We start from the raw sequence: 20,932 nt of genomic DNA on the forward strand, positions 1-20,932 counted from the left end.
TGTGTTTTCTTGCATGGTAATCATTGTATGACTCACTGGATGTTGTATTTTGTACTGTCACATCCACCCTGTTGTAACACCAAACATTGTAAACATCTTCACCCACCCGTATCATTTTCACTTCAGCATGATTTGCAGTTCTGTGAAGAGCACTGAGGAACAACTGGTGCCTCATAATTTGGGTTTTGGCATCAAGTGGTAAATACCCCCCCCCCCCCCCCCCCCCCGATAAGATGAAAAGCATCAAAAGAAAATACCGCCGCCTTAAGGCAGTTATGATAAATACAATACCTGTGTCTCCGTACGTGGGCCAAAACAAACAATACTTTTTCCACAGCAGACATTTGGGCTTGGCATAAAACACACAGCTGTAATTAGTGTCATTGATAATAGTTCCATCCCATTTATGTGCAGCGGTTTAAGGGCTTGGAACTGTGCAAGTTGGATCACTGGATCAGCTTCAAGGGGAAACTGAATGGAACGAAACCAGGATTAATCTTAATATTATATAACACTAAGGGCTGTTGGACCTGCGCATGGGGCACTACATACTGCATACATACAACCATGTATTTTCAGTATCAGGGATGTACATGAATAATTAGTCGGTTAGTCAGAACAGAAAGCATAGTCAACATCGTTTTAAAGGGTGAACTAATTTTTATTTGAGGTGGAGTTGGGGGAGATTTATGATTTACTTCATAATAATAATAATAATGCATTTTATTTATAGGCGCCTTTCTTGGCACTCAAGGACACCGTACAATAAACAGGAGAATATAAACAAGCAATAAAACAGAGTAAAAAATAAAAGGCAGGTTAAAAGCGTCTTTGAGTACTTAGAGAATATATAAAATATAAAACTATATAAAACTGATGTATTATTATTATTTATTATTAAAAATTGGACAATGCAACTACTATTACTAGGGTCACGGGGGGTGCTGGAGCCTATCCTAGCTACCTATGGGCGAAGGTGGGGTACACCTTGGACAAGTCACCTGTTCATTGCAGGGCTGACATATAGAGACGAACAACCAACCAAAATTTTGTAAGCGTGACCACTACCTTTTTAGGTAGATTAGATCGACTCGTTTGTGTACAGATCATCGTTTTTTTTTTCCTGTTCAGTTTGTTTTCTGGCTTCAAATTATGTCACAGAAGCAACATGCCAGCTTCTGTAATGACAATATTTTGGGTTCACTTCATTCATCATTATATTCGGTGTAGGAGTTATATGTGTGTTTTGCCTGTGTGTACAATCCAAAATGTCTGCTGAGAAGTTTATACAACTCATCCCTGAGCAACGTGACTTTCTTAAACCACTACTTGTTTTTGCTGATTAGATTTCCTACTCGCTGCATGAATCGTCCCAGTTTGTTGTCAGCACCGCTTTGTGTCGGATACATTTGATATCCAGACTCACGCCTGTTCAAGGAGGCACTTCTGTCTTTCTCTGAGGAGTGCATGTTTCCAGTCCTTATTCCTTTACCAGGAAGAACATTTTCATTACGAAGCAAATATTCATACCGACTGTAGGCATTGTCTTTTCTGGACTGGTGGACTGCTGTTCCCTCGTTGTCCAGAGTCCCCTTCAAGACTTGTTCCTGGTCTACTGTGAGGTTTGTCTTCCTTTTACTTGAACGCTGAGGACTTAACCGATTCATTGGCGAAGGAGATTTCAATTTTTCTGTCTCTGTTGGAGAGCTGAGAGAGTTTTGTGACCTGGACATGCTTGGTGGTTGACCTTTTTTTGGTGTTTGATCTGTTGCAGATTGCTTCCCGAGTGAACTGTCTGTCATGAGCGGCTGGATTGATCCTGAAGGAGTCTGTGATCTTAGCGAAGGCTTTCTCTGGAGTGGTTTGTCGTCTTTTTTGCCTGCTTTCCGTTCATCTGGTGTGATTGTCGATTGTACTTTGGATCTCATTGAATTCTTCCTCTGGAGTGTTGGTTCTTCTTGTTGCTTTTCTGCATGACTGCACTTAGTTTCTCCAGATCTGTTTACAACCTTCGGGACACTTTCAGCTTCACTTGATGTTGATTTCTTTCTTTCTTTCAGAGCAGCTGAACCTGAACTGTTAGCTGCCTTACCTACAGAAGAGCCATGCTTTCCTTTGGGTGCATCCTGACCTTGCGATTCTTCAGCTACACCAGATTTTCCAGAATTCACCTTTGGGGCAATTTTGTCACTTTTGGACGTTTCTACATTTAGCTCTTTTGGTGCAGCTAACTCTGAACTGTTGACACGGCTATTTGGAGCCTCTTTCTCTTCTGGGATTCCAGTCAGAGACTCCATTGGTCTTTGGAGCTGCATGTTGAGGCCACTGGATTGCAGGTGCTTGGCTGATGGATCATTTAGTTTCATGTCAAGATCCGCAGCTGAGGTTGACCTGGTCAGAGGTTCATACCAGTCATACGTTGCTGTCTTTCGCTCTGAAACCATTTTGACATCATGGTGAGAAGAAGAGCGGTGACCATCTGTGAGAATTTGCTCTCTTTTGTCACCGTCTTTGTTCAGTGTACGGTCCTTAACTAGTATATATGGGTCTAACTCAGCAGCGCTGTGCCTCACGTCCAGACCTCTTGATGAAGTAAATTTAGGCCTTTCTAAAGTTGGATACCTCAAGGACTCCTGGCTTTGTCTCAGATTGGCATATTCCTGCAGACTGAGCCTCTTTTGCCTAATTTCCTCCAGTCTGGATTTAATATCTCTTGACCGGCTGTGAATCATCTGCGACTGATGCTCATTTAAACCTGTGTGACTGCTGTATGGAGATATCATAGGAGATAGCGCCTCATATTGCGCATCAAGAGGTTTGTTGCTGTCGTTAAAATAGGTATCAATTTTCCACCTGTGGAGCGACGTCTCTGAGTTGAAAGGAATTAGATTCTGGTCTGGACCGTAACGAGTCTGGTGTCTTATGTGGTGCTGAGATAATCTGTTGGTTAGTGTTGTGTCGCCGCCCCTCAGGCTGGGTCCGTTTCTCTCAGCAGGAAGTCCGATATCCTTGGTGCCCATCCTCAGACGAGTCATGGAGTTTATCTTCTGCAGCTCTCCACCATAACTGTGTCCTCTGACCATATTCCCAGAGTCAGGACAGAGATGCAGCCTCTCCTGGACACTCAGGCCTCTGCTTAACATTGCATTGTTAAACCGGTCATCCTGAGCGCTTCTCATGCCATTCATCAGTCTGGGTTTCATGGGGATTTGATGGAGGGAAAGCTGGCTGGAGTTAGGGCTGTGTAGGGCTACAGCATCTCTGAGGTACCGGACCGAAGGCCTTTCCTTGGACAGAACTGGTGGAACTGTGGAGCGAGCGTAGAGTCGTCTGAACTCCTCATCAAAAGAGCAAACCAGCTGTCCTGTGATGACCAGAACCATGCTCAGGTTGATCTTCTCAAATGACCACGAGTAGCTAAAAACATAAATGGGGACACAGTCACCAACTCAACCTTTAAATTTTTAAAATAATTTTATACTTATTGAAGCTTTGATATACAGTAACATCTTCATGGCCAATGCCAGGGTTAATTTAGTTTATGAAAACTAAAATTCAGTTAGAACAGTTAGAAAAAAACACTTGATTTTGCTGGAGGTGCTAATTTCTAAGCTCTGCTGTTAATCGAGTAGTTTTCAAGCAGCGTATGACTTTCAGCAGAATTTTTTTTTTCAAGTCTGTAAAACTGTGATAGCTAATTATCACTAATCCATTAGTCTTTCTATGCTTATGCACCTGAATCACTTTCCTCACAGTGAATTTAATTAATTAAATTAGTGGACAGTGGAACCATGGCTGCTGACATTTTGGAGCTAGAAGTGACTATATTTGGACAACAGGGGTGGAGCTGTGAGAACATGAATGGTCAGAGGTGAGCTAATGCTATTTGCTAAACAACTGACTTGGTAGAACAGTAAAATTCATCAAATATTGCTTAACAAATATATTTTACAGCCTTATCAGTGGAACCTATTAACCACAACTATAATGGAGCTGAAAAAATGTCTTTCATTAAATAAACCAATATGCAGAAAATCCCTCTCAGCTGGTGAGTGAACTGACATATTGACCCATCACAGCTTCTATTTTAACTGAAATCTTATTGATTCGAGCCACAACTTAGAGATGGACCTCCACTTATTAGAGGTTACAAATAAAACAGATGAGACTGGAATGAGTTCTGATCACAGCTTTTTCAGAGAGAAGTCCAATGTAAACCTATGGGAGTCAGAGCCTTTTGGACTCAGTATCTAGTGGCCATCAGTGGCTTTACAGCTTAAAGTTATTTCCACATTGGTCCCTTGATACATATTTATAATTATACAAAGAAAATGATACAATTACCATTTACTCAACCAGTAGTTATGACCATTATTCTTGCATCCTAATCTGTGCATCTCTCTGACTTTGACCTTTGGATATTAAAGTCTTTTCACTTCATCCTCGAGTCCAAGAGAAAGTTTGTGACAAATATGAGGTGATTCTGTCAAACTGCTCTTGAAATATCACATCTAATGTAAATTAGTGCATAAGGATGACTTTAACTCACCTGTAAGTTCCATGTAAAACTGTTCGGCAGTCCACCAGGATAAATTTCTGCTCCAAACCTCCATGGAATTTGACCCCAGACCGACACTGGTACTGCTGTCCTGGAACCGTCCGGACCCGGATGTTCTGATGGAAAGACAAACAGTCACAAAATCAGAGTTACTGTAACTCAGTGACTTTCATTACATCTCATCTGCAGAATATGATTTCAAACCAGGAGTGATGATGTGTGACTTTTACACCATATAGAAACTAATCGGTAAAAGCTTTTAAAAGCATTAAAAAAACAGACTGGAACTACATCCGTAAATGGATGTCCATCAGTCCTGGTGCATCTACAGCCTGTCCGTCCATGGGAGAGGATCTCTCCTTCACTGTGGTTCTCCCTGAGGTTTCTCTTTTCCCACTGGGTTTTTGGACTTTTTCCTTGCAGAGAAGGAGGGTCTAAGGACAGGGGATGCCTGGGACATTAATCCATTTCTTTCATCTACTGTTTATTTGACTGTTGTTTGTTTTCATATCCAACTAATTCTATAAAGCCCTGTGAGGCAACCTTGTTATGCTATAGGGCTCTACAAATAAAACTGAATGGAATTGAAATGAACAAAACAACTCAACTCAAACTATAAATTGAGTTAATCTCCATCCTACAGAATGTGTAGAAAAAAGGAGAGAATAACAATAGACACTTTATGGAATACCGTGGAATAAAAGGGACAAAAATCTCTGTCATACAATCTATTTAATTTAAATGAACTTCATGCTCATCTAAAAATATTCAATTATAAAGAGTAAGATTGTCAATATCTTCAGTATTTTTGCATTTCACTGAGTCATCCCTCGGGCCGGATCAAACCTGTCGGTGGGCTGGTTTTGGCCCACAGGCTGTATGTTTGACACCCCTGTTTTAGATGATTTTTCCCCTAAAAAAAGTCTATTTACTGGAACAATTCTAAAACAAAACGCACATATAGAGCAACAAAAATATACTGCTCAACACCACATCAAGACAACAGCCTTACAAGAAACATGACACAGGACCAAAACAGAAACTATGACAAAATATAACAGTTTTAGATTATTCACTTGGACATTTCTTCTACATATATATATATATATATATATATATATATATATATATATATATATATATATATATATATATATATATATATATGTATATATATATATATATATATATATATAGTGCTTTTCTTTTCCTTTTCTTTATGCACAAAGTTTTAAAAGACCCATACTATGAAATAGAGCTGTCAAAATTCACACGTTAATGTCACATCACTGTGATTAATCTGATTAAAAATTTTGATGCAATTAACCCATCTGCAGCACAGAATGACTCTGAACATCTCTGCCAACGCATTTGGGGCAGTTTGTCCCAGCAGAGTTAGCGTCACACAAGCGCAAATGGGCAGTGGATCTGGTAGTGACAACAGCATGTTGGCCCTCTGGATGGGAATATGAGGACAAAAAAACCCAAGATGGAACAGTCGACCAACATAAAGTATTATACACACTCTGCAGGAAGGAGTTTTCTTTTCACCAAAGCACTTCCAGCTTCAAATACCACATTAAGCATACATTAGTCGGGGATTCTGGTAACACTTCGGCTAACACGTTTCCCAGCTTGCGACAAACACGTTAAGTGCATATATATTCCCTTCTTTCTTGAGTCTGTTTGCTCATGCAAAATGAAACGCAATTAATATAGATTAAAAATGAATAATATTAAATTGTGGTTAATCAAAATTAATCCACCGCAACCCTGCGATTAATCTGATTAAAAATTTTAATTGTTTGATAGCACTACTATAAAGTAATTACTATTATTACACTTCAAAAAGTATTTCTGCTTCAGCTGGGAAGTAGAAGACTCTTTTTATTTGTTACCGGTAACTTTAACACACAAACAGAGACACACACAGACAGGAACACACACACCCTCTGTGAAACCCGACAAGATGAAACCTGTGCTTCAGTTTTACTGTGTCAGGTATTTTGATGTGACTACTGGCTAAATGTTTTGCGCCGACATTACAAAGCCGTCACTGTGTTCACTCAGACGACTTGTTTGTACAGTTAAAGTGTCGCCTCGATGCTGTTTAACAGGAAAATCCAGCTCCACTAACAGATCTGTCCTACATTTGTCTCGTATGACATCGACAGGTAAAGCAAAGGGAAATGCTGGTAAATAGCAGAGTTTTCATGAGGGTGTGGAGCAAATGTCAGAGTTAATCCACTAAATGCCTTTGACAATATAAGAAAGGTCATGCCACAGGCAAAGCTTCCTCTGTGGAATACAAATCCACAAAGAACAGCCGCAAGAGCAGAAGAGAGAGTCCAGATTTGTCTGAAATGTCATATTTATAGGTTTGATGTATAGTTTATATGTATTATCCAGGGCTTTAAATGGCACAGCTGGTTTTATAGACATCTATCAGCAAAAATATGACAAAATTCTTCTAATATGGAACAACTGAAAGAAAGTTTTAGCATTGGGGGGGTTACTTTTAAAACTCATTTCACTACAGACTACGTGCCCATTAACCCATAAAGACCCAAACAGCCACTGGCGACTAAAACCATCTACTGATCTGAACTGTTTAACACCTGCTGATCCGCTAATCCTATCAATACATGTAAATAATTGGTGTTAAATACTTATTAATTTTTTCATTTTCGTCAGATATGACCCATTTGGACGTTCATAGGCTCCGTAGTTACCGTGGAAACACCATCATCTTCTATAAAATTGATTCACCAGTAAAACCCATGAAGTTGGCTCAATGACAGTTGTTGGAGATGCTTGTTTTTATGCTCAGTTAATGATATATTTTATTGTAAATTCACTTTTTCTTAAGTTTTCTCTATTTTTGATCTAAAAACCCTCAAATGTAATATCAGAATGATGATTAAAGTACATGATCTGTGACTCAAACATCGGAAAATACCTGACTTTCACTGAAAAAGTGCCAAAATACGGAGGATAGTATTATGATAAATGGTGGTAAATCACTTAAGAAAGGTTAAATAGAAAGAAAAATTCATTTGAGAATTGACACAAACGTAGCACCTGGTCTTTATGGTTGATATAATTGACAACATATTCCATTAGATTACACAAAGTGAATAACATGAATTAAACACATTGGATGTCATCTTACGTTATTTTTGCTGTATGAATGAACGTTGTATTCACATACTAGTGCTGTGTAAAGTTGACTGAAACCGAACTAATAAATGCAAATGAAGCTATAAATTCACAGAACCACAAAAACAGAGTGATGTTCTGTCAGCGTAAAGGATGGAAAGGCTTCATTTTCCATGGCATGCACTCAGTAAACAGAAGAAAAAGGTAATATACTTAAAGGTGAAAATAAAAGTATATGAATTTAGTCTCCAAGTAGATCATTTTGTTTTCATTAATCCAGAACTTATACGAACAATCTGGATAAAAATATGGGGACACAATACAACACAACACAACACAACACAACACAACACAACACACCCACATGTCAATATTTGTGAATAATTATCAGGATAAATGTCAGATCAATATTTCTTCTAAGTTTAGATGCTGATCTTTCTTCTTGAGTAAGACAAAATGAAAACAGATGGTTACTTACTCACTGGCTGAAGTCTTCCATCATATATCTGTAATTTAATACTGCAGTATCACTGTATATCTGAAAAAGTGTTTTATAATCATTCAAAACAACTGCACCATACATTTTAGATTTTATATTATGTTCTTACTTTTACAGTTTTCCTTCTTGCAAATGCATCATTTTCATAATGTCTGCAAATGGCAAAAGATAAAATAAAATAAAATAAAATAAAATAAAATAAAATAAAATAAAATAAAATAAAATAAAATAAAATAAAACAAATTCTATCCATTTCTTTTTTCACTCCTAAAGCATGTGGGATCCAGTGTTGGGCTACATTACTGTCACTATGTCTGAGTGAAGATCAGAGCTAACATTACATTGACTAAAAGTCCCACAACAATGCACCTCCATGTTTTTGTGTAGAAAAGGTGGGTTTCCAAGTATGTTACAATGTTGATACAATTGCAGTTTCTCATCCAGGAGAATTAGGGTGTGATTATGAGGTGATCTAATTGGTTTTAGGATTGTCTCATCTGCTTGAGACCAACAGGAGACACAAGACAAGATGAGATAAGATGAGATGAGATACGGTGTTTCTTTTTCTAATAGGGGTCTGGGATACAAACAATATTGATGAATGTCATAATATAACTTTATACTGGGATAAATATCATTGCATTGAATAGTTTTGTTTGAATTGTTATATTTGCTTCCAAAATGCCTCAGAGATGGTTTTGACTTAAATTCTCTCAGCACTGATTTTTTTTTTTTAATTTTTTTCAAAAATCCATGATAATGATTTTAAATGTTGTACCTGTACATTGTTCATGCTCTGACTGTAAATAATAATGTTCGACCACAATAAAAATCTACTTTCTTCACATCTCATTTTGGAAAAAAAAAAATCTCTGGTTAAACTTTAACCTGTTTAACCCTGACCATATTTTCAGGGGAAAAACGACTAAAAAGACATACCCAAAGTAAATAAAGAATTACTTCACAATAATAAGGTTCATATGGATGTTCTTGGTGTCTATGGACATTTAGAGACCTCACAGAATCTATTCCCATTGTCTAAAATATTGTATCTATTACTATGCCTGAGTAAACTGTAACAAACTAAAAGAGAAATTAGAATTTTTTATCCTCGCCTGTTTTTTTTCGGCTGGATTGACAATGGTATGCATAAATTAATTGTTCATGTCGGAGATTTTTAATAGCGTATATTTCACCCCACAAAGATTAAAAATCATGTTTGAACATTAAAGTTTGCACTAAAATACATTTTTGATGTACTTTTATTAACATTAGGGTCTAAGCTTTCAGTGAAAGTTGAAAAAAACACCAATTGTCCTGATTTATTATATTTTTATAGTAGATGAATATTAATATAATTTTTTCGGCCCGCGGGCGGGCTGATAGGGCTAAAGAGGAAATATAATAATAATAATAATAATAATAATAATAATAATAATAATAATAATAATAATAATAATAATAATAATAACGAAATATTGAGGTTTTTATCTCAAATCAGCATGAACAAGACATCTTACAGCTGTGGCCATGATGTGTCCCAACAGTTTTGTCCATATAGTAAGATAAGATAAGATAAGATAAGATAAGATAAGATAAGATAAGATAAGATAAGATAAGATAAGATAAGATAAGATAAGATAAGATAAGATAAGATAAGATAAGATAAGATAAGACTTTACTGATTTCTCTATTGGGAAATTTCACAGTTGTTAGCAGCAAGTTACAAAAAATAAAGTGCAGGGAAGACTGGCTGAAAATATACAGTTTGAAACATGAAATATAAGCAGAAAAGGAAGCCTGCTTTTTAATATTTAGATAAATGTAGATTTAAATAATATATACACATTTACAATATAGATGCACATGGTGTGATATGGGGGTTTAAAGAGAACTGCTACATGTTTGATGTCTGTGGAAGGAATGACCTGGGGTATCAGTCCTTCTTTCACTGGGGGTGTAGGAGTCTGACATGTCTAACATTTTAATCCCAGTCTTTACTACAGTGATACAACATGAGTGGTCGTAGCTTTAATGCTGCAGCTCTCAAACATGGCTCACCTTCAGGTCTTGGATGTTGATGCCGACTCTGTGCGACATTGTGAGGAAGCTCTTGAACTGGGAATCATCCAGAAGGATGTACACGGCCACTCCCCTCAGAGCCGCCGTGATGATCTCTTTGAAAATGTCGACGTCAGTGAATACGTCCATCGCTATAGCAACAACCTGCAGACAATAACAAACATTAGGACGTAATTAGACAGAAGAGCATTCATTCAGATGCAGAGATGGGAATCAGGATGAATGCTGATGGGGTTTCTTTCTGCTTTTGAGGTTCAAATTCATCATGTAAGATGCAGATTTTGAAGCAGTAACAGTTACGTATGAATGAATCATTAATATTAACAGTCTGGTCTTGACCAGCTCTAAATGTAAAGTGTCATGAGATAACTTTTGTTATGATTTGGCGCTATACAAATAAAATTTGATTTTGATTTGATATTAATAATACTGACTCATGCACCAGATTCTGCAAACTGCTCTTCACAACTTGCTGAAGTTAACCCCTTGTAGACTATTTTCACAAATTCGCCTCAATTTTCTACTGTTTTTGTAATGAGGTGCTGTTCAACTTTGTTTGTGAATGTACCTGGTGACCTATGACCCCTGACATTCATGGATCAATTTCAAATCCCTGTTTCTGTAACAGTGTTTTTAATTTCATGATTTTCTACTTTTTGGATCATTTTTGTTTTGTTTGGATTGTTGACTGGAGGAACTGATCAATAGTAGCCTCAATAAAATAACACTTATATGCCAGACTGAAACTTTGTGTAATTACAATCATCCAAATTAAACGGTCACTGACAAACACACTCAGGGACAGTTTTACAACAGGGCAACAGCCCTGATCAATGACCAGAATATGTTTGGACATGACAAGCTGCTTTTCTTTTGACCACAGGCTGTCAGCAATACTTTTTACTCTTTATATGTTTACACACTGTATTTAATATTTGTAATATTTTTGTATACATGCATATTTTTGCACACAAGGATTTTACAACTTGTGTATATAATTTGATCTGTTTTTATTATTGCATACCTTTTTTTCTTTGCACCATGGAGAGCAGTGCTTCAGTTCCATTGTACCGTGTATTTTGAATGTCTGTGCAATGACAACAAAGATTTACCTTACCTTACCTTACCTTACCTTAAACTTATTATGCCTAATTCCACTAATTTGCGTCATAGTTATCGCTAGTGCTATATTCAAATTGACAATCTCCATTTAATTTAGAATCTACTTGACAGTAACAATACAAATCTTTTTTTTTTATGTAATTGTAAATGAATGTAAGCAGTAAGGGGTTATAAGAGGATATTCTGAGAATGCATCATGGTGCTGTAAAAGACGCCACCATAGCCTCAACAAAGAGTATATTCCTGTTTTTAAGCCTTAACTCACATTTTCCAGCCTGATATGAATCTGTATGAGGTCAATAGGACACAATGTGGCTTGTTTTATCAGGTTGATGTAGTGGAAATTACCAGAGGAGTGGTTCTCTGAGGGAAAAAACTACAACTGAACTGGTGTTTTTTTATGTTTTCTGATAGCGATCAGCGTGGGTTACCTGCCTCAGCTGTGATTACATGACTGTGTCTGAGAAACGGATCTACGTCAGGAGCTGAATGTGTCCATTTTCAGACAGTGGTGCATTGACTCAAAGTCCATTTCCCTGCACACTGTGAGTAATGAGCGATTAGTTCAGGCTGTGGAGACGTAGTTGTGACGGCCTGCGGAGCTGATGATCGAGCACATTCAAGACGAGACATGCTGACAACAGGGGGAACATGGTGTACATGTTGACCTCAGAATGAACAGGTTGCACATTGACTTTTAATCCCAGTGGAACTGAGCCGAGAATACAAAGAGGTAGAACTGGAGGTACTTGTCTATACATTTTCTGCAGCTTTATACTTGTACTCTGCTACAGCCCAGAGGCAAATCTTGTCCTTTCTATTCCATTACATTTTTTTGACAACTTTAGTTACATTTTAGATTGTTTTTCACCCACTTCCTGTTCAGTGAGAACCCTGTATCTCCAGACATCTTTTCTTTATGGGTTGAGTTTCAACTTTTCCTTCCTCTTTAAAGGAGTGATATTTTGCTTTTTTTTTTTTTAAAAAAAATGGAATTATGCATTTTCAAACATTTCCCTGTGGTCTATATAAACTGTAAATGCTATGCTTGGGTCTGAATTTGTCATTAATTTAACTCCACAGGTCCATCTTTGACCCTTTTTCAGAGTAATGACATCAGAAAGTGGACTGCTTTAGCACTTTTGAAAACGTTTGGTCTCTCATCCAAGAGACTTCTTCAGTCCTACTAAGTGGTGACGAAAACTGGGCTTTTTAACCTGCGGGGGGGTGGTCTGTGTGGGTGTTACTCTAAACTTCAGTGTTAGGCTCATACAGGGGGTGTCCCTGGGGCTAGAGTCTCCATTGTCTTTGGACTTCAACAACATTCTCAAATTTGAAGTACGACTTTCAAATGATCTTACATTCCTCAATCGGCAACTGTACCACTACCATGTTGTAGATGTCACCTGTTGATGCTACACTGGTAATGCCATCTGTTGGGAACACACCATACAACAGTACACAGTGATATCGGAATCTGATCAAACATTCGAAAGAGGTATCTATCTAGAAGTACATGTATAGAAGTACTTATACAAATTTAATATTTATGCAAGTTTTTCTTTTCCTGATGTGTGTATACATTATTTTGGCTGACTCTGTATAACTCACATAAGTATCACATTGAGTCATTTAAGAACTGATCGTTCTGGATTTTTCTGCATCTGCAGCTGGATGAAAGCAACACAAACTCACAGTGGAGTGGATTGAAGACGACTGAGCCTTCTGTACAGACTTCACCATCCAAAGGTGAGGGAGATCAGGCAGTGGAATGTCAGCACCTCTACTCCAGAGCTTTACGATGCTTTACAGGTGCTTTCGATTTCTAAGAGACAGTGACGGTCCAACAAAGATCCTAAGGTGCAGTCCTGTTTTACCTGTTTAATCTGTTAAGTACAGACCTGCAGGATTCTGTCTCAACAGTTACCTGGGCTTTCAAATCTGGAAACTGAACTCTTTTAGACATAGACAAACTTTATTTGTCATTCAGATTTACATCAAAATAAGATTTTGATGCAATGGCTCAGGAGGCAGCAAAAATAAATAAAACACACACACTATATATATGAGATAAAATAAATATTCATATAAAAACTGTGTATCAAGAAATAAAAACTATGATTCAGTAATAAAAACTTTTGACACTTCTAAAAACTATGGTTCAAGTAAAAGGATCCATATTGTACAATTATAATCTGGTGAAAACAGAAAATGCACCTTCTGATATACTGGAATCATGTCAAACATACAATGATCTTATAAAAAATGATGCATTGCTGTAAATTAAATTATAAAAAGCTTCTAAAGTTGTCTAAATGAGCTCAGCCTTCAACATCTACAGCAGTAAAACTGTTTCAAAAATCCGATATAATAGTAAAACACTGACAGGAACCATTTTACTTATACTTGTGTTTATGGGCATGGTCAGGCAAGAAATGGAGTGAGAAAACACTGTGCAGCAATACTGATCAGTCCATATCTGTGTTTAAAAATGAACATAGCAGCAACTATAATAGCTCAAATTGTAGGTCTAAGCAAATACTTTCACATGCCATTAAGGAATAATGACCAAATAATTAATAAAAACATACATTTATCATCATTAACAAAGTAGCAGAGTGAGGAATAATATACAGCAGTTATTTAAGGTTTGGAAAAAATGGCAAAAAAATACTGTTCCTCAAAGAAAGTGCAAATGTTTATTTATCATACCACACTTTTCTTAATATATGAGAGTACATTATATCCAAAAATTAAACTGATAGGATTTTTATTTTAGTTTTAGAAGACATTAATTCATGGTAACAGAGTGAGAATTCAAAAAAGTAACAGAGTGAGGTGTTTGTTCAGAATGATGCACCAGAATAATAATAATTAAAGATTTTATTAAGATACTGATAAATGTATCAGTCTTTGGTGACAAATGTTTCGTTACTATATTTAATACACATCTGTCTACTGTTTTTTTTTTTTTTTTTTTTTTTTTAAGTGATAAATAGTATTCAAAATCATTACAGTATTTGATTATTGTGAAATATAACACCACACACAGGCATATATTTTGAACATATTCATTTACACATTGGTATTTGCATTCTTTATTTTTTATTTTTTTATTTTTTTTTCAACAAAAGGCCGAATTGTAGCACCACCACAAAGCAGTATGCTATTTACATTCTGAATTTATGCTGTATACATACATTTCCAACCTTTACTGTTCTTAATTTACACTGTATTCTCATATATTCTCTTATACGTATATCCAGTGGTAATTCAGGTACAAATTAAATAAACACAGTTTTAGAAACTAGAGATATATGTCTTTCATGGTGAGTAATCAAAATATTGTTTTGAGAAAAAATAGATTAACCCTGATGTTCACTTTCACTGGGTCAGGCCCTTATGTACATGATCCAAAAACGTCTTTCACTGCTGTTATAAATCCTGTTTTTTTTTTTTTTTATAAAGTTGCTTGTGGCATTCTCTTTGGCAAGTTCTTTTGTCATTTGCTCTCGTAAAGAAGTAATGACTGTGAATAATTAGCCTGAGGTGCTTAGTTTTTAATGTAAGTCATGTTCTACCAGCCGCACATATTAACATCAGCAGCTGTCGATACACGCCTGTTTATTCTGTGACATTTTTATGACAAATTTAATGTTACCGCTCAGATTTTATGATTGGATTCATGAATATATAAGTATTTGTGCTACAACTGCTGCGTAATAAATATTTATTAAATTTCCAGTAATATGTAGTGAAAAGTAACTGTTAATGCTTAGTCAAAGGAGGTCTTAATGAACAAGTTAACAGGTTTATAACATATTTAGAGATATTACCCACAAGTCATAGTTAAGGTGCTTTAAAATATATGTGACTTCTTTAATTAAAAGCATGTAACCACTGTAAATGGAAATGGAAATTGCTCTAATGTGTCAATTTAATCCCATTTGTGTTTGTACTGACCTGCTTTTGCAGGTCAGTATAAGGTTATAGGTTTGCAGTGATGGAATTAAAACTGCAGATCAATGAATTTTACATATGTTAGATTAGATTAGATTAGATTAGATTAGATTACATTAGATTAGATTACTTTATATTATATTATATTAGATTAGATTAGATTAGATTAGATTACATTACATTAGATTACATTAGATTATGCAATATTATATTATATTATATTATATTACATTACTCTAGATTAGATTAGATTAGACTACTTTACTTTAGATTAGATTAGATTAGATTAGACTAGTTTACTTTAGATTAGATTAGATTAGATTAGATTAGATTAGATTAGATTAGATTAGATTAGATTAGATTAGACTACATTTCATCGATCCCACTACTGGGAAATTAATAGGTCAAGGCAGTGACAAAATAAAGTGAAAGAAAAAATGTGCATGCATAAAGATACTGCAAAAGACAAACAATACACTACTACTACTATTACTACTACTACTACTACTACTACTACTACTACTACTACTAATAATAATAATAATCATGATAATAATAATAAGTAATAAAAGTCTTATGACTATGTACATACATACATACGTAATGTTCTTATAATCTTGGAGCTGACTGTTAATATCTTCACTGTAATTTTTGCACTTTACAAATTCATAAACGACATAAATGACCTTGACCTTGACCTCACCTGTCTGGCCTCCTGGATCTGTTTGCGAACCACATCCTTGATGCTCGGTGTGTTCTGTCTGGGTGGGTTGAACAACAGGCTGATGCTCGTGTCCACGTCCTCCAGCGTCACCTCCGGCCAGCCCAGCTCCAGGTCCGGAACCTCCTCGTCTGACTCGGCCGGGAAGTAGGTGGAAGGGCCCCCGTCCTGGGTCACGTGTTTGCCCTCATCCTCGTCCTCAACAGCTGGTAACTCTGCATGTCCCAAAATGAAGCCTATCTCCTCCTCGGACAGGAAGTGGCTGATCTGCTCAGCCCTGAGGAACTCCTCGTAGGCATCTTTTCCCCCACAGAGCAGGGCGTAGATGGCCAGACGGTACGACTCTCTGTAATGTGGCTGGACGTAGATGGGTGTGTCGTCGTCTTTCAGTGAGGACAGACAGGACAGATTGGACTCCATGGTGTCCCCTTTACCTGTAGTTGGATGGACGGGGTTATTACAGGTCATGAAAACCGAGACTCAAACTGAAACCACCTGGAAAAGAACTGAATTATGTGAAACTCAAATAAAAACAGGGTTCAGACCAACGTTATTATCATTAATGAAAACTAACAAAATGATGAAAACTAGAATTGAAAGAACAATTTCGTTAACTGAAATAAATAAAAAGTATAATTAAACGAAAAAACAATAACTAACTGAAACCGTATTGTGTGCTTACAAAACTAACTAAAACATATGGAAATTACGGATAAAATTCCCTTCATTTTTGTCTTTGTCAATGTTGGATTGATACGAAATCGATTTATTTCGCTCTCGCAATTTTAGCTAGCAGCACCATACAGCACTTCACAGTCCATCACTCCTCATCACTTGACGTTTAGTCGACTTCTCATCCTCACTCTGGAAACATGGAGACTAAAGTTGGGAGAAAGCAGCGGGGTCCTGTCTGGGATTTATTTGAATAAGACAGTGAGGAAGATAAAAGATACGACAAAACTAAACTAAAACTAAGCATTTAGAAAAAAATGAAACTAATAAAAACTAGCAAACCTGCTCTAAAAACAAATTAAAACTAACTGAATTAGAGAAAAAAAAAGTCAAAACTTAATAAAACTAAAGTACAATGAAAAATCCAAAACTACTATAACCTTGATTCAGACACAGAAAAATGAACTCAAAACTGTGATTAACAACAAAATATGAAATGAAATTTTAGGTCAAATCATCTTTGCTTTGCTCCAGTGTTACTGATTCATGATGTACAAGAATAAAAAGGTTTTGCACTGTAGCTTCTACATGGAATGATTTACAGAAGGACCTGAAACTGTCAGAACCTGATACTTTAGGGGAATTTAAGTCTATTTTAAAGGGCAGGAAGATTTATTGTAAATTCGCCCTGAAATAAGTCTTGAACTGGTATTTTGTAATTTATCAGCATTTATTATACTAGCAGCATTGTACCCGTGGTGCCATCGTGTGTGAAAAGTGCCTGTACATTATTGTAAATGCAGTCTTCACGTTGTAGCATCGTCTGCTAGCAGTAGAAATTTCATGAAGGGCAGCATAACCACTTCCGAAAATGGAGTATGGCGGCAGGGATGAAGAATTTAAAGTAGAGAGAGGCTAAAATCGCCCAGCATACCTCACAACATTTGAATACGGACATAAAATTGTGCCTAGTAGATAGTCAGGTAATGTTTCTATTCATTTGGTAAGTTTGGCGGCAATCAGGCCTGTGAAGGCTGATTAACACCTGTACAAATGCCCTCCTGTGCTGCAACATGGATGGGACACAGAGCATGTATTATATAGTAGGATTATCAACTGTATATGCATTTTTTCAGTGGAAATCAGGTATTTTCCTTTATTTAACCTCCTAAGACCCAGCTATGGGTTTTCTGTTCACATTTGTGGACAAGAGTTTCATAACTTTATACAAAAAAAAAAAAAAAAGAAAAGAAAACTGTCCACTACAAAGGACAGTCCATAAAAATTTTAAAAACTGCATCTGAAAAAAATGTTGCATCATGATGTTTCCAATATAGGCACTTAAGGAATAAAAAAACAAAAAAAGCTTGTACGTCGCTGACATTTCCTGGGTCGTAGGAGGTTAATTTACTGATCATGTCGATCAAGGTCAAGGTGTACTTTATTATCCCAGAAGGGCAATTAATTTTACATGCAGCAGTAAGTCAGTTATAAAGACAACAATCCACACACACACACACACACACACACACACACACACACACACACACACACACACTAATAAAAAATGAAAAATAAATAAATACATTGATGGACAGAGTTATGTAATACTATTAAAAAGGAGGGAGGAAAACTCCTGAAGGTTTATGCCTGTGGTCTTGCTGCACATCTGTACAATGTATTCCAGGCATTTTTTTATTTTTTAAACTAAGTGATCCAAACCAGCAGATAAAGGAAAACGTTAAAACAGACTCTGTAAAACTTTAAAACAGTAAAACTTTGGAGCTTCCGATAAAAGCGCATCTGCTGGTGTGCCTTTGCACAAACAGCATCAATGTGGGCATCAAATGTTACCTTGGGGTCGAGAATAGTCCCCAAGTATTTGTAATTTTCCACATTTTCCACAGGCTGGTCATGGACAAGGGCAGGGGGGAGAGGAGGAGGCTCCGTCTAAAATCAATTATCATTTCTTTTGTTTTAGAGACACTGATGTCTACGATGATAAAAGCTCAAAGGTTATTACATCCAAACTGAAGAAAAAGTGAGTTTTTCACTAAAATATATCATTAATTGAACGTAATAACACGTGTGCCCATCCACTGTCATTTATTAAACTCCATGGGTTTTACTGGTGAATCAGTGTTGTAGATGATGACGGTGTTTCCACGGTAACTATGGAGCCTCTGAATGTCCAAATGGGTCATATCTGATGACCATGAAAAGATGACAAACTGTATTTTACTGTATTTTACTGTACTGTACTGTTACTGTATTTTATCTGAATTATTTACATGTATAGATAGGATTAGTGGATCAGAGGTTACCAAACATTTTAAATCAGTAGATATTTTTGATCATCAGTTGCTGTTTACGTCTTTACCGCAGTGGTTCCCAACCTTTTTTGGCTCGTGACCCCATTTTAACATTGATAATTTCTGGACGAAGACATTTTTTTGCTAAAATTAATTTGTCTTTGATCATGTGCTCTAATATGTTACAAATACATGTCAATTTTAGACGACATTTAGCCTATATAATGTATATTTTTATGGACGGAAGAAAAGCCAAATTTAGATTACTGCAAAAAAAGTGAGTTTTATTTTCCTTGGTCAGTTATAAAGACAGTAATTGTTGTACAGTCAGTCCAACTTGGATTTACAAGGCTGACAATTAATACTGAACAAACAATAACTCGATCTATGAACTATGAAAGAGCTGCAGCATCTGAAACTGACCACCATGAACATTTGACAGATAAACAGTACCACAGTGCTTCAGTTTCAGCTTCACAGTTTGTCTTTTATGCATTGTGATTGTCTCTCTCAACTCACCATATATTTTTTATTAGTAATTTTTTTTTTCTTTTCATTTTTTTCATTTTTATCAATTACTAGAAATTCCAGGCGACCCCAAGGTTGAAAAACACTGCTTTAAGGGTTAATAAAATAAAATTAATTGCTGGCAAATGGAAAACAAAATGAGCTCCACCTCAGCCAACTACAGCTATATTTAATTTACAGTTATATTTTTCATAATTTGCTCATAATATTTACATATTTTTTATCTAAGTAGCATTTTGAATGCATCATTTTTTACCTGAAGTGCCGTATTTTCACAAGATCCAACACTATTTGTCACCATTTCACACATAGTTTAATACTTGATAAAGAACCATAATGTGTTTTCTACTTAAAACACTATAACAGACACACAAATCAGATAAATGGGAAGGAAAAAATAGGCCAAACTTGCCTCTGGTAAAGCAGAATTAACTTAAACACAGTACACACCTTAGGTAAATGTACTTATAATGTACTTTACTTTGTATGTTCAGACAAGAGCTGGTGTTGAAAACCTTTTCCAGCTCTGGTGACTGTTAATGAATCCGTTTAGACCAGAATACCCTCAACAATAAATCAAAAGATGCTCTAAAAAGATACCATTAAGTGAAAAAAAACAAAACCTGTCTGTCGAGTGTGAATCACCAAAGGTAAACTAGATGAACAATAAGAGGCATGTGGTGACTTCTGCACTCAGTTATTAGAATAAACTGGACAAATACACTTTAATGTGGACTTTTTCCTTCATGAGGCTGTTTATTTGGAGCCTCTTTGTCTGTATCAAGGCACAATAAGTGTCAGTATCATGTAACTGTAGCTTATTTACAGTGTTTTCTACTTATTTTCTCCTTATGCTGCATGTTGTTTCCTCCTGTTGTCATATATTTGTCTTAAAAGTACAGGTGTTCACACAGATATGCACGTTTCTCTGTAATTACATGTTGCACATCCAGTTTTTCTTCTCTTATGTCCATGCCTAAACTAACCCCAAACACATTTACACTGTTCCTACATACCACAGTTGACTATTATTCACTAAAGGAGTAAAACATACTCTATAATATTTGGAACAGACTTACTTCATTGCTGTTAAAACAAATCTCCTGGTCATAAAAACAGCTGTGGTCATTCCTGGTGTGTCTGTACTGTCAGCAGCATGAACTAAAAGCACTAAGGTGTGGAGGCGAACTGTCTGAAGTGTTGTACCTGCCCTTCACTGCAACAAGCCACGCCCACTTCCGCTCACCTGGCGCAGGAGCAGGTTTGTTTGAGTACCCAGCAGCCCCTGGATACAATACAGGTATGTTTACAGGTGATTC

The 20,932-nt window shown here is 36.3% G+C and overlaps 1 protein-coding gene across 1 annotated transcript; it reads right to left on the reverse strand.

The window, feature by feature from the left end:
• Positions 1 to 1,094: 1,094 nt before the first annotated feature.
• LOC115418164 (protein FAM83B-like) lies at positions 1,095 to 20,763 on the reverse strand. The gene is made up of 5 exons (XM_030132554.1): positions 20,693 to 20,763; positions 16,084 to 16,535; positions 10,278 to 10,442; positions 4,550 to 4,674; positions 1,095 to 3,417 (listed from the first exon to the last, which is right to left on the reverse strand). The coding sequence occupies exons 2-5, from the start codon at positions 16,519 to 16,521 to the stop codon at positions 1,326 to 1,328; spliced, it is 2,820 nt and encodes a 939-aa protein (XP_029988414.1). The 5' UTR covers positions 16,522 to 16,535; positions 20,693 to 20,763; the 3' UTR covers positions 1,095 to 1,325.
• Positions 20,764 to 20,932: the final 169 nt, after the last annotated feature.

Source organism: Sphaeramia orbicularis, chromosome 1 (assembly GCF_902148855.1).
Source record: "Sphaeramia orbicularis chromosome 1, fSphaOr1.1, whole genome shotgun sequence".
In the NCBI taxonomy this organism is placed as follows: Eukaryota; Metazoa; Chordata; class Actinopteri; order Kurtiformes; family Apogonidae; genus Sphaeramia; species Sphaeramia orbicularis.

Coding starts and splice junctions, on each gene's coding strand:
- LOC115418164 (XM_030132554.1), bottom strand. CDS start 16,521: ATGGAGTCCAATCTGTCCTGTCTGTCCTCACTGAAAGACGACGACACA. Junction 10,443..16,083: donor AGATCCAGGAGGCCAGACAG/GTGAGGTCAAGG, acceptor TATTGTCTGCAG/GTTGTTGCTATAGCGATGGA. Junction 3,418..4,549: donor GTTTTACATGGAACTTACAG/GTGAGTTAAAGT, acceptor TTATGTTTTTAG/CTACTCGTGGTCATTTGAGA.